Source organism: Denticeps clupeoides, chromosome 1 (genome assembly GCF_900700375.1).
Source record: "Denticeps clupeoides chromosome 1, fDenClu1.1, whole genome shotgun sequence".
NCBI classification, from domain to species: domain Eukaryota; kingdom Metazoa; phylum Chordata; class Actinopteri; order Clupeiformes; family Denticipitidae; genus Denticeps; species Denticeps clupeoides.
The window spans coordinates 7,407,929-7,422,578 of NC_041707.1; the positions used below are offsets into that span (position 1 = coordinate 7,407,929).

At 46.0% G+C, this 14,650-nt stretch overlaps 1 protein-coding gene across 1 annotated transcript; it reads right to left on the reverse strand.

The window, feature by feature from the left end:
- Nucleotides 1–178: 178 nt before the first annotated feature.
- On the reverse strand, nucleotides 179–9,238 carry LOC114788712 (thrombospondin-1-like). Its single transcript, XM_028977548.1, has 23 exons — nucleotides 9,020–9,238; nucleotides 8,852–8,941; nucleotides 8,023–8,582; nucleotides 7,860–7,938; nucleotides 7,684–7,773; nucleotides 7,487–7,596; nucleotides 6,799–6,924; nucleotides 6,131–6,227; nucleotides 5,873–6,043; nucleotides 5,609–5,785; nucleotides 5,351–5,524; nucleotides 5,140–5,267; nucleotides 4,898–5,050; nucleotides 4,522–4,740; nucleotides 4,329–4,436; nucleotides 3,711–3,870; nucleotides 3,497–3,615; nucleotides 3,088–3,322; nucleotides 2,737–2,964; nucleotides 2,378–2,649; nucleotides 2,204–2,301; nucleotides 1,964–2,103; nucleotides 179–1,873 (listed from the first exon to the last, which is right to left on the reverse strand). Exons 2-23 carry the CDS (start codon nucleotides 8,913–8,915, stop codon nucleotides 1,866–1,868), a joined length of 3,516 nt encoding a protein of 1,171 aa, XP_028833381.1. The 5' UTR covers nucleotides 8,916–8,941; nucleotides 9,020–9,238; the 3' UTR covers nucleotides 179–1,865.
- Nucleotides 9,239–14,650: the final 5,412 nt, after the last annotated feature.

A 14,650-nucleotide genomic window follows, 5' to 3' on the forward strand; every position in this document is an offset into this window, starting at 1 on the left:
GTAGCCTAGTGGGTAACACACTCGCCTATGAACCAGAAGACCCAGGTTCAAATCCCATTGTGTCCCTGAGCAAGACACTTAACCCTAAGTTGCTCCAGGGGGGTGGGGGGACTGTCCCTGTAACTACTGATTGTAAGTCGCTCTGCTCTGGATAAGGGCGTCTGATAAATGCTGTAAATGTGTATTTTGAATTTTTTAGCATGGCTGCTTATGGGTTCCCAAGGGCACTACCACAAAATGGAACCTTAGATGCGCCAAGACCAAATGATGGTAATTTAAATTAAATTGAAATTTTTTTTTTTCATTGTTGTTTATTGTTTTGTTGACATTTATAAAAATCATGGTTTGAATAAAATCAGGGTCATTGTGGATAAAAATGGTACATTTTTTTAAATACAAGCGTCATAAAAAACATTAAAATAAAACATCCTTGTGTCAGTGTGCAAACATTTTATACAGACAGAAACACATCCGTGTAAGGCCATGTTCCTTGATAAATTATTTAAATAGCATATCTACACACATCAAATATCTCCTTACAATTAAACATAATGACATAATAATAACTTATTCTTAAAAATGCATTACCAGACATACAAAAAAAGCACGAAAAACATATTTAAAAACCACTCAACTGATCATTTGCGTGGGGAGTTGTCTGCTATTCAAAACAATTATTATATCCAGAATAAATCTTTGATTGTATATACAAAGCCAATGTATATACTGCAGTTAAAAGTACTTTGTTGGTTTCAATTATACATCAATGAGGTAATATTTGTAATTGGTTTCCACTCATCAAACCTGTCATGCATACTGTGATGGAAAGTACATTGTAAAGGAAGGTGTTAATACTGAGCTCACTGAGAAAAAAAATTGAGTTGTGGATTTTTTCCAGTTTTCATTAAATGCCATATCTTGATTTTTTCTGACAAGAGCACTGAGATGACAAAGGATGACCCGGAGCATCTGAATCCTTCTGCCTTTCTATAAAAAATAAATATGTGCTTAAATACAACCTCCATCAAAGATGGTACTCTAGCTGATGCATAGATTGCCACGTTTTCACATATTCTGTGCTGTGCTTTTGACTTCCTAAAAAGTTATATTTATTTTGCATAAATCCAGTATCCTACTTTTGCTTCACTCTTTCCTGGAAATGCATCCAATGTATGTTCCTATGGGCTCAGTCCTGAGAGGCCTTGTGGGAATCAGTGCTAATCCTGAGATGCCTGAGCTTTCTGATTTGTATTTCAGATGGTCTCTGGCTTTTGAGTGACCTTTTTCTGAATTTCTCAAAATCGTTCAATTGGTCCTAGGTAAAGTCCAAAACAGGCCAGGAATATATGGCTTGATTTGTAGACACAATAAGTAGCCATAAGGAAAACGTTCACGCGCATAGAAAGTAACAGTCAATCAATTTTTTGTGTGTTTATGGTCCCTCAGTGACTCCTTCAAAGGGCCCTTAAACCCACTACTTATGTGTAATAAGGCAGCAATATAGTTTCTTCATTTCGAGTCCACAGCAGATCTGAGATTAAGCTTAAAAAAAAACTCTTCCCTTTGAACCTCCTACTGATGAAGAAAGAGGCTGCTTCAGAAGATCATGGGCACGTTTCCCTTCGGTGCAAAGCAGAGTGAGCGAGAAACGTTCCATAAGTTCAGGGGAGGATTGCGTTCCCCAGTGCTGCAACTGTGCAGAGGTCAACAGTCTTCCACCACAAGGCAACATGTTAAAAAGTCCAGGGTCAAGTAACTCGAAAGCCACTTGCTCTCTCATGGTCCCACCAAAGGGAAGAGTAATAAAGATACCAAAAGAAAAATTGAAAAAGGCACATTGTTCAAGAGGTCGCCATCCTGGTCAATTATGAATCTGAAAAAGATGATAGGAAAATAATGTAAATTGAAAATTCCTAGATTCATGCAAGTACAAAACTACTGTTTTCCTTTCAAGATGTTTTACCTTTGCATTCATACTTGAGGTCTGAGAAGTACACCATCTCCTGAGAGAAGACAAAAAGACCGAGCCTTCCACCAGCATATGTCTTGTCATAGATGATTCCAGAATCTGCCATGATTTTCTTGCCTTCGTACATAATCACTCTAAAGAGGACAAAGTGGAGGACAATTCGCTTTCATTATTACCTGAAAAATGGTACTTGAAATAATAAAAGGGATCAATCAATGTCTTAGCCACGCATACCTGATGTGTCCAGTCTTGGGTCTGTGTATCAGTTGCCATCTGTAGGCGGTGTAGTCCTTCCATCCAATGTTCTTGGGGTCGTGCCACAATGTGCGGACCTTGAAAAAGAATTGAATCTCAGTAAACTTCAGACAATTGATCATCAGGCTATTATCTTTGGCTTGTGCTGCTCACCTGTCCCTCGGTGTCTCCAGTATGCCACAGGGCGTTTCTCAAGTGCTCTCCAGGGCCTGTGGTCGAGTTCACCACTTTGATGGACAGCCCGGAGTAGCCCTGTGCTCTGGTTGGAGTGTGGGACCAGTAGGTCTGTGTGATCTGCTTCCACATCACTACGTAGAAACGAGCACTGGACTGGTAGCCAAACACAAAGCCAGCGTAGTCATCATCACGGTCGGTGTTGATGAAGAAGGTCCCACTGAAGTCCACAGCGTTAAATTCATCATAACCTGGACCATAGAAACAAAAATGTGTAAAGAACAATTTCTCGATAAACCAGTGGAAATCTATCCAGACTGTGTGTTTATGTAACTCACCAACAGCAATGCCAGGATCGCAGTTGACGGTCTGTACCAACTCTTTGCCCTGGTGGCGTACGACCCAGTTAGGATCAATCTGAGAAGTGCCCTTGGGGTCCAGTGGAACCATCTGAAACCTGCGGAAGTCGGTCTCACTGATGGCAAAGTTCTCAGGGCAGACATCGTCAATGTCAGGTACGTTGTCCTGGTCAAAGTCATCCTTGCAGGCGTCACCCCGTCCATCACCTTAAACAAAATTCAAAGCCAATGCAGAAAAGTTTTATTTCCTTCATTTCTGCACATCCGTAGCATTTTCTACAATCCTCTGTCGCACAGCATCTGAGAGAATGGAAATACATTTATACTCACCATCAGAGTCTAACTGATCAGGGTTAAAGGCAAGTCTGCAGTTGTCTTTGTCATCCGGAATGCCGTCGTTGTCATCGTCATGGTCACAAGCATCCCCTTTGCCGTCTTTGTCGTGGTCAGCCTGGTTCGCGTTGGGTATGTATGGGCAGTTGTCCAGGTTGTTTTGGTGACCATCCTCATCAATGTCTTGGTTGCTGTCACACTTGTCACCCACGCGATCTGAGTCAGAGTCAAACTGTAGGAGTAGAGAAATGAATGAGGCTTTTCTGTGGGATTCTTAACACACAATGACCCTCTGCTTCCTGTGGCTCCATTTCATGAATTTTTCTGAATTCATAATGCCCCCCATGAGACATCCAGTCATTCTGAAAACCACCGTCTGTTTCTGACAGAATGCCATTGACCTCACCTGATCAGGATTGTGTTCAAGAGGGCAGTTGTCACAGTGGTCTCCAACGCCATCCCTGTCAGTATCCCTCTGGTCAACATTGTAGACATAGGGGCAGTTGTCGTTCTCATTCAGCACACCTGCCAAAAAACGCAATTGCAGGTTAATTTACCGAAATACAAAATTCGCCACCACATGATCACCAACAGAAAGCAGAGCCGGTCTAATATCTCACCATCGCCATCGATGTCTACAGCACAAGCATCTCCTTCTCCATTGTTGTCTGTGTCAGTTTGATCAGGGTTGCTTTCATATGGACAGTTATCGCAGAGGTTGCCGACATCATCGCGGTCATCATCATACTGCCCCGGGTTGAAGATGAACTGACAGTTGTCCTATAAAACAAGAACAACAACAGAGTCTAGTATTTCAAGGCTGCACATTTTTGGACCAAACAATACTTCTAGAAGTAAAGAAAGATCTGTAGATCAGATTTTTCGAATAAAAGAGATCACCGCTGATCTTCTATGCCATGAAATCTGGGTTTAAAGGCTGTAACTCCATGAAGGAATGCAAGATTTGGCTGCAGGACACTTTGTGCCATGGGGTTTCTTTAAAAATGTTCCAATGTAATGAATTATGGGTGTGCAGCCACACCAGCCTTCTGGCCATACACCCTTGAGAAAACATTTTTATGCTCACTTGGTCACATTTGCACTCTCTCCCGGTTTAGCATGCACAGGCAGGCTTGTAGCTCAGAGGGAATACTGCTAGTCTCACTTTTATTACTGCAAAGGTTTAAAATACGAAAATATCTGAAAGCCCAACATGAAAGAAATCATTCATGGCCTACCCTGTCATCTGGAATCCCATCATTGTCATCATCACCATCACAAGCATCTCCAACGCCATCTTTGTCATAGTCTTCCTGGCCAGAATTTGGAAGGTTGGGACAATTGTCCTGGAAACAGAAGATACATTTGTTAGAAGTCAATTACATGTCCTGAATATATACATACATGGTCTTATTGTGTAGTAATTGTTACCTTCTTGCAGTGGTAGGTGGCATTGGCAACGCAAAGGAGGTCTTTATTGGGCCAGCCATCCAAGTCGGTGTCCTCGCCGCAGATGTGGCCGTTGCCGGCGTAGCCAGGCTTGCATTCACAACGGTACATGGCGTCTAAGAAGATGCCCAGGTAGATGCAGTTGGCATGCCTGTTGCAGTCATGGGAGCCATCCAAACAGGGGTTGCGTGGCTCGCAGACCTACAAAAGAACGGATGGCGTGAAGGTGAGGCTTGGCTGTTCCTGCTTTTTAAATCAAGACCTAAATCAAGTCAGGCTTCAAATCATGCAAGCCCTCCAGTAGCAACAACTCTGCTATACGATCTTCATGTGTTTGGACAGGCAGTGCTCTGCTTGCCTGTTTTTTGGCTGTAGCCTCCTCCACTCCACGGCCATAGGGCTGCGGGCCAGAGTAACGCGGCGGGCAGGGCAGGCAGTTGTATCCGGGCTCTGTGTTCTCACAGCGGTGGACTCCGTTGAGCACGAAGCAGGCGTCGGGGACCACTTTGCACTGCGGAGACAATGAAATTTAGGAGTTGGAGGGAGGCCGCTCGCCGTCCGGCCGCGTGTAGCCTCGGGGACTTTGCCCGACCACGTTACCTCGTCGATGTCCTTGCAGTTGATTCCGTCCCCGCTGTAGCCTTGCGGGCACTCGCCGCACTTCCAGGAGCCATCAGGGAAACTGGTGCACTTTGTCCCAGCAAAGCAAGGATTGGACAAACAGCCATCTAAAAAAAGGACACTTGTTAATCAACCAGTCTACCCACAACAACTTCAATAAACTCAAAGAGACATATGAAGAAAGGTTTACCAATAGGACAGTCCTGCTTGTTGCACAGCTGGGTGTCTTTGGCTTTGCCCACACACTCCTTCCCTCCATGTTTTGGAGCAGGATCGTTACAGAGGCGGTTCCTCATCTGCACTCCTCCACCACACGTAACAGGACAGGCATTCCACGGAGACCACGGTCCCCAGCCTCCGTCCACTAAGAAAAGGACGAGGTTTGCGAACGTCAGCCATTGGAGCCAGGCATTGCTGGACGTGCTTCCGTGGTTCACGTCCTCCTTACCTGGACAAGCGGGCTGCACGCACTTCTTTGTTTCCCTGCCGACGCCATCGCAGACTTTTCCACCCATCTGGGGAGTGGGTGAGTTGCAGAGACGGATGTGGGTGCTGACGCCCTCGCCGCATGTGACAGAGCAGGAGGACCAGGGTGACCAGTGGCTCCATCCTCCATCTTGCTTAACTGTGAACAGCAAGCACATGGTGTTATTGTCAAAAGCTGCCAGTGGTCCCAGGATATTAAAGATTGCCCGATGGCCCGGGGACTCACAGCGCTTGTCGCACTCCTGAAGGAAGCAGTCACGAGTCTGCACAGACGAGCCCTCACAGTTGTTGGTGATGCGGTCGCAGGAGCGTCCGCGCGTCTGGGTGCCTCTGCCGCAGGTGACCGAGCACTGCGTCCATTCGGACCACGGTGACCACCCCGCCTCTTCTGTGTCCACTGGAAAAGGCAAACCGTTTCCTATGAGCTCCTCTGCCCCACAACAGAGTTTCGGCATGACTAAAGAACATCCACGGCAGCGCTTACGTTCTCCACAGCGAGGGCAGCACTGGCCTTCAGGCACCGTGGCGTTGAGGCAGGGCACAAGCGGGCAGGAGATCCTGCGGCATACAGTGGCGGAGTTCTGTGGAAAGGAATGTAGGGAGTCAGACCAGTGATTTAGGCTTTGACGGCTCGGCTCTGGTGCCAATGCGGCTTTTACACAAAAGACAGAAGTCCTGCCAGTGGTAATTGCTTCTAATTGCATTATGCGGCCTTCAGAGAAAAACACCTACGTCGAGCTGCAAGAATAGGATGACCAGAGGGAAGCAGTCGGGGGGAAAAAAAGTAGGACAGGAAAGGAAGCGCAGGAAATTGCAGGGTGGGGAGCATGGCACGACCTGTGGCTCAGCATCCAGTGCGAAGCTCTGACATTTTCCAGAAACCGCCTCCAATAAACACCACCTCCTAACACGACTAGATTCCTGAAAGCCGGCCAGCTAGATAGCGCTCCCCTTCCGCGATCCCTGCTCGCTCTTCTTCCTGGACGAGTCGGTTCCTCCCCGCTGCCTTAGCTGAACTTCAGTCTTTCCCCAAATTAGAGGCGCCTTTAACGGTGCCACCTCATTTCCAATTCATCGCAGCAGCCTGCACCCCTCTTAACCGACTTGGTTGGCCCGTAAAGGTGCCCGTAAAGATAGCCTGGGCATGCGTACCTGGCATGTGCACTCTGTGCAGGCGTCCACCGTCCACTCGTCCTTGTCCTTGTAAACAATGCCGTTGTGAAGGCAGATGCCACTGTGGAACTTCATGGTGGTCCTGATGAGCTGGTTGTCCTTGGTCTGGTGACGCAGTTCAAATGTACATATGAGCATTTAGCAGACACGGCGGCAGTGGCAGCATTGCCGTTTCTCTGATGTATTCAAGCTTATAGGGTGGTAGTAGCCTAGTGTGTCGGTTCAAATCACTCTTACTACCATCGTGTCCCAGAGCAAGACACTTGACCCTGAGTGTCTCCAGAGGACTGTCCCTGTAACTACTGATTGTAATGTGCTGTGATAATTCAAATGTTTCTTTTTGTAAAATGTATTATATGGCAATTAATGCAGCAAGGAGAGTAAAAAGTAGGGGCCTGGGTGGCCCTTGTCTCTGTGGCCAGGGGCATGCCGGCCTGCAGCAGCCATGAATCACTCCTCATTTTTAATTACTCGTGGTGCGGTTTCCACACGAAATGACCGCAAGCATTTCATTTTTCTCTATCCACATGAGGCTTGTTACTGCTCTGGCGTGTGAAGTGCAACTGGCAGGAAATGCTCTTCGAGGGGTCAAGCGACCGGAGCTCACGGGATGGGTTCGTAACGGGAGGATGAAGGAGGCAAGGGCGCATATGGTTTCTTTTCTTACCACTTCACGGAGCTCGTTGGACAACTGTTTAACGACCAGGCCCAGTCCCTTGACCTCTTTAAACATGCTGGCCAGATCCTCACAGGAGAAGCCACAGACCCCCTGGACGTCTGCACATGGACAGACATATATTTTTTTTAGACTGCGTCCACAAATCTGTTTTAGAAACTGCCAGAGGCCCGAAACCTGAGACTCACCTTTGGTTTTGTGTCCAGTGAAGTCGGTGCGAATGGCCGGGCTGGATCCGTTCACGGTGTTGTCCAGAGCCACGATGTCAGTTAAGGTGGCTGCAGGGGTGAAGATGCGTCATTATGGAGGCATGTTTCAACTGTGCATCATGTTAGGCAGGTTGCATGCACTTCTGTGCACTTACTGCTGCTTTGGCATCCCATGTTGCGCAGGATCGCATCCAGACTTGTTCCAAAAACGAAACGTACATTTTGAAGTACGCCCTGAAGATGAGATTAAATACATTCAGAATCAGGGAAAAATTCTGCAAACACATATATTATATTTACTTAGTAAGGAATAGTTACCATGAACCTGTCCTTCCCCGACCCCTTCCCGATACGCAGACTTGCGATGTCGGTGACCTCCTGGCTGAGGATTCTGTGGATGGACGCATCCAGCTCGGCAGTGTTCACGTCCTCGCAGCCCACGAAGAGCTGTGCACGGTCCTCCTGCACGAACAGAGTGATGTTCTTCCAGCTGCCGCTGGACAGAAATGTCTCTTCGATGGACACCACCTGCTGCTTATTGCTGGTGGTGTAAACCAAATCCAGGCTGTTGGTTTTGCCATTGGAGATGATCTCAAATATTGGTCCCGAGCCGTCTTTCTTCTCCACGGTCAGGAGGCTGCCGCGGGTCTTCTTGGCTTGCTTGAAGGTGGCCAGGAAGAGGAAGCCCCTCTCCGCCTGGATGGAATCGATCATGTCCCTGAAGGAGCTCTCAGGAACCGAGGGGATCAGGTTTGGATTTAAGATCTTGTAGGCTGGGCTGTTGGGATCGGGCCCTTTGACTAAACCCACGCCGTGGTGTTTGTTCGGGACGTGCGCCAGTTCAAAAAGGTCGTAAATACTGTTATCCTCACGACTTTCTGTGGATCGAGGGACCAGAGGAGCTCATTACTAAACATGATTCAAGTATTGATCTCTGCATCCTGGTGCAGTGGCCACTCAGGACCCATACTGAAAAATCCAAGATCCAGCCACACCACACAATGCAAATGCGATTTATTCTCGACGACACCACATTCCTATAATTACCAGAGATTTTTTATTTTATTACTATTATTTTACACAGTGTTGCCCTCACGCTTCACAGCTCTTACGTCACAGACAGAGACCGAACTTTTCTCCATCTCACCTGCCAGCCTCATCCCCTGACAGGTCCACAGCATCAAGACTAAAACCAGGCCGGTCAACATCATCCTGACTCTGCCCAGGCGTCTGAGATCTGAGGAATAAAACGCATCATGAAGCATTCTATAAAAAAACAAAAAAAAAAAGGGCTGAAGAACGAACAAACACTTACCTCTTTAAAAAATGCCGATCCTAGTAAAAACAGAAGCAAAAAAACTAAATATAGGGGGGAAAAAAATCCTTTGCAGAGGAATTAGCGCAGATTCTCCCTTCTTTGGTTCGAGTCCCTCTCTGTTCTATGAATAAATACTTATTTTAACTAGAACGCAAAAAAAATAGTAATAATAATAATAATGATGATAATAAAATAAAGTATGAGCCGCTTGCGGGCGAATCTGCACTCCCGGTCGGCGGCGGCCCGGCGCTATTTAAGCGTTTCGGGAACATTCCTGAGCCCCCGGCTCCTCCAATCAGCGGCCGGAGGGACGAGCGCGTCTCCTGACGTCACAGCTCGCGCGGGTAATATGCCAGGAGGGGGGGGGGGGTCGCATTCCGTACATGGATTTCCATCACCGGAGAAATATTTAATAGTTGGCTCGCCTACCAAAATGGGACTTCCTGTCTGGTGAAGTCTACAAGGCCATAAAACGCAGAAAATCGTACTTTTTTTATGTTTTTTTGGGGGGCCACGTTTAAAAATACCCGTCTTGAAATATGGAAACATCTCCTCCCAATTTTCCACTAATATATTTCGTTATTACTCGCCGATTCTAATGCAGACTGATTGGAGCAAATTGTCGTGACTTCAGTCTCCCTCTAGAGGTCCTTCCACGATTTATTTCCGATGTGCGCACAACACACACAGCCCACTGTTTCTGATACATAATGCTTTTTAATAATACATAATGCTTTTTCATTTTTGCCACTTTTTGCTGATGGGCCTCGTGCAATCGCTGTGACAATGACCTAGAAATGCCTGGCCAAGGCGTGTGAGGTTTCTGGCAATGTTGTGCAGAACTGTAGGTACCTTCAAAGCGCCACTGGCCTGGGCCGAGCGCTCCAAATGACCTGCTCTCGGTGGCCCGGCAGCGTTCCGGGAAATATGCTCAACTAGTCCAGATGTTTTCCCTGGACCTGCAGCGTTCCAAAAATAGCCTGGTTTGGTGAAGTTGCAGCGCTGTCAAATCTTCAGACCGAATGCACACACTTTATCAGGTGGCCGTAGGATAAAAAAATGCAATTTTTTTCAGTGGATGATGTGTGACTTACAGCATTGTGAATTAACTAGTCGAAGGTGCCGAAACCTGCCAGATCATGTCAGATCATTCATCTGCTCTGGATGCAGTTCTGTGAAAAGGGAAGAGTTTCTCTTTAATCCAAACAACTGCTTATATTGTCACTTTAGTCCAAACAGGTACTTAATCAAAAAGTGAATGGAATGGAACGTGATTTATATTTAAACATGGTCATGGCCAATGGGTCGATATTTCAAAAGTGTGCAGGGGAAGAGGAAAAAAAACGGTGATTTCCAGATCATTGATTAATGGTGAACCTGACAGAACAAGGTCAAGGGGACGGGAATTTGTTAGCCCCTGGAAACATTGAGGATTGACTGGAAGACACCTCCCGACGTCTCCCGAGGGTCTACCGAGACTTTGGCCTCAAAAAATGTCTCGGCTTGTGAAGGTATCAAGACGAGTATGGATACATATAATAATATATGTATTTTCTAACAACGATAGTAATATGTTTCTAATACATAATGCTGATCAGTGTTATTTTATTAGTGATATTGTGTTATTGTTCTGATATTTATGTTTATTTTTTCATGTCATTCGGTATGCATTCCAGTTGCACCCCTTAATTGAGTCAGGAGGACTATATAGGACCTTCCGGTAATTAATGACTTCTCCTTTTATTTGAATAGATTCAGTATTAGTCAGCCGCAGCGGCGTGCCCGTCTTGTTTGGAACTGTGATCTGAGAGGGATGCCCGGGCAAAGATGCAGATTCTTGGGCTTGGGCCCTGCCGGTGGTGCCGATCTGCCATTGCTTGGGAAAACCTGCACCAGCAGGTGAAATCCTCCCTCTCTCCACCCCGAGGCTTGGAATCATTGCGCCACGATGAGTCACTTAACACGCATTAGCGCCCGGCACCGCCTCTTCGGCCAGATTCCTGTCTCGGCCCCGGAGGTATACATTTTGTGCGCCTGCCTCAGGCGGATTCTAGCGGAATAAGTTTTGGGTCGAAGAGTCAGCGGTATTTTGATTAGCTGCTCTGGCATTTGTCCACTTTACTGTTTCCTTTGTGCCCTGATCGCCTGGGCTGGCAGCCCTGGACAGTGTGATGCTTTTCCGAACGGCTGTGACGACACTGTGACTATAATGTCTTAAGTAAAAATGTCTTAAGTAAATACTTCCACCTATCATGTCTGGAAAAATCTCCGCTGCTTACATCTGTGGGAATGTAGAGCATAAATAATAGAGCAAAGCCAAAGTCTCCCTACACATGTATACAGACGTTCATTATTCCTCCAAGGGACATAACCCCAGTTTTGTTTGACCAGTGGGACACGTTTCTGCTCCAAAAATGAAGGCCCGCCAAACCCCAGGATTCGGGAACCACCCACCATGACCGGAGATTTCAATTTATAGGGCTTTGTTACCAGAACGGGTTCCTGTAAGCCATGTTCTGCTCTTACTCATCGAGAAGAAGCCAAAACCCAGTAATGGATTTGAACTGTTGTTCCAGAGGTCTGACTGGCCGTGGCAGATGCACACAGAAGCGAGCAGCAAGCTTCTTCATTCAAATAAAGTCCCACAGTAAGCAGGCCATACACAGAGAGTGCCGTTGTGACCACATGACAGTGCTGCGAAGGTTAAGCCTCAGATGTAAATGTGGTCCTTTTGGCTGGAGTTAATGACGGAGACTCATTCTGCTGTGCACACAGAGGAATAAAGGTTCACACAGGGTACAGTTATAAACCTCCAGGTACAAAACTGTTCCTTTCAGTTGATTGTACCTCAAAAGGTACAAGACAGATCCTTTGTGATACCATGTTGTACCATGGTATAGGTACATGATTTGGGAAAGTACATTGTTGTACCCATGAACCTGAACCGCATTCTCCCAAATTCTCCCACACCACCCCTCTGCTACGCTCCCTCCACTGGCTCCCAGTAGCTGCACGCATCAGGTTCAAAATACTGGTGCTGGCCTACAAAGCCAAACATGGAGTAGCACCATCCTACCTCACAGCCCTTATTACACCTCGCACTGCACCTCGTATACTCCGAACCTCCAGTACTGCTCGCCTGGTCCCTCCATCTCTGAAGGTAAAAGGAAAACATTCATCTAGACTCTTCTCCGTCTTGGCCCCTCGGTGGTGGAATGAACTTCCCCTCGAGGTCAGAACAGCTCAGTCACTGAGCACCTTCAAACGACAGCTCAAGACCTTCCTCTTTAGAGAATATTTAGATTAAATTGTAATTTTCTTGTTGTCGAACTTTGTGTACAGAATCTACAACAGAGTGAACAAAATAGATGTATTCATAGTTGGGGTCCTAGTGAACCGGAATTGATCTCTTCATCGATGGTAACTTGAAAGCACGTTGTAAGTCGCTCTGGATAAGGGCGTCTGCCAAATGCCGTAAATGTAAATGTAACCGCATGGAAATGATCCCAATTAATCCCAATGTACCAACAAAAATGCTTGTAAATTGATAGATTTCAACTGCACAATAGAGACAGAATGGCTAGTGGATCTGACCAATTTTTTCCAATAGTGGCTGATGTTCATGCTTGTAAAAGTATTTTTTTCACAGCAGCATAACACAACAAAGGACAAAATGAATGTACATTAATATACATCAATGATGTATAGCTCACTGGCATATAGCTCAGTGGACAAAGACTCTGTGCCTGTGAGTTGAAAGTTGCCGGTTTGAGTCCAGTCATGACAGATACACAACAACAACATTCAATTTCCTTTATAGCCCAAAATCACATACAGAATGTCTCAATGGGCTTTGACAGACCCTACAGTTGTCACCCCCCACACTTGACCCTTCTGCACACAGAAAAACTCTTGGAGAGAGAAAAAAGGAAAAGAAGAAACCATGGGAAGGAGTGATACAGAGAGGGACAATCTTCCAGGGTAGAGTGAGCCTGCAATTGGTGTCAGTGCAGAGTCTGTGATGATTTGTCCAATAAGAGAAAAAGTCCTACAGTTGTAGAGGTGGAGAAGTCCAAAGTGTAGTATATATATATATATACACAATTGTGCCTTAAATGGTACAGATGACTAAGGTCCAAAAAAGTACCTGCCAGGACGGGTACATTATTGTTCCTCAGACGGGTACTGGCCCAGCGACAAGCATTTGTACCCACATAGGTACACAGTGGGACTTCCATTTCTCTGTGTGTACAGTTCATTCTGCTTCACTCGCTTGTGCCAACAGGAATCACATGTCTCCACAATGACAAATGGAGGGCGGTGAAGGCCCTTGCCATTGCAGTAACTGATGTCATGCTGCGCAAACGCGCCTTCTCAAAGCCGGTCCCCACCTGGAGCTCGCTCGGCGAGCCTGACGCGGGCGTGTTGGTGACAAGTCGTCACCGCTAACCGAACACGAAGGCTGTGTATGAAAGGATCACGCAGGCCACACGCTATTCTCTCTTTGGAGTTTTGTCTGAATTCCAGGAATGTTCCATTTAAAACATGCCAGAGGAGGCTACACGCTTTTGGGTGCTTCGTCAAAAAACACCTCACGCGGCCAACTAGACCACACAAGAGCATGCATTTACTAGTGACTTCAGGGCGAGGTCGGGCTGATCGCAGGTCCATCACATCTGTCAGTACGAGTAGTTCATCACTGTAATTTTTTTACAACGGGGTCACCATAGATGGTTGTTGGAAAATTTGTCAACCCCGCTGTTCCATAAAAAATATTGAAGTGGATCAAAAACTTCTTCTGCTCTTGACCACTTATGGACAATGGCAGGAGAATGGCGTGATGGCGTCATTCTGCGTCACGTCCACTAAGGATTTTCCGGATGTTTTCCGTGTCGTACATCTGTGAGTCTGGCTGGAGACTCACCGCGCTGGTGCGTCAAATTTTGATTTTCCACAGTGTGGACATTTCTGCATATCTTCACGGAGAATACTTTTCATCTTGTTTTAGTGTTTCCTGCTGTTTTCTATTTTCATTTTAGGACTTTTTCTTTCACTGAAAGTTTACATAATCGTCTTTTATGTAACAAATCCAAAAAATATTTATTTTTTAGCTCAGACAGTAAATATATATTTTTTAACAATAACATGATCTTGCCTCATTTTCTTTTGACTTGACATTATGTGTCATTGTATTGTGGGTATTACAGAATATATAGAGTACAGGCCAAAAGTTTGTACACACCTCATTCTTCATTTTCATAACCAATTACATTGGTAGATTCTCACTGAAGGCATCAAAACTATGAATGAACACATGTGGAGTTATGTACTTAGCAAAAAGTGGAGACCTGGCCTCCACAGTCACCGGACCTGAACCCAATCGAGATGGTTTGGGGTGAGCTGGACCGCAGAGTGAAGGCAAAGGGGCCAACAAGTGCTAAACACCTCTGGGAACTCCTTCAAGACTGTTGGAAAACCATTTCAGGTGACGACCTCTTGGAGCTCATTGAGAGAATGCCAAGAGTGTGCAAAGCAGTAATCAGAGCAAAGGGCGGCTATTTTGGAGAAACTAGAATATAAAACATGTTTTCAGTTATTTCACCTTTTTTTGGTTAAGTACGTAACTCC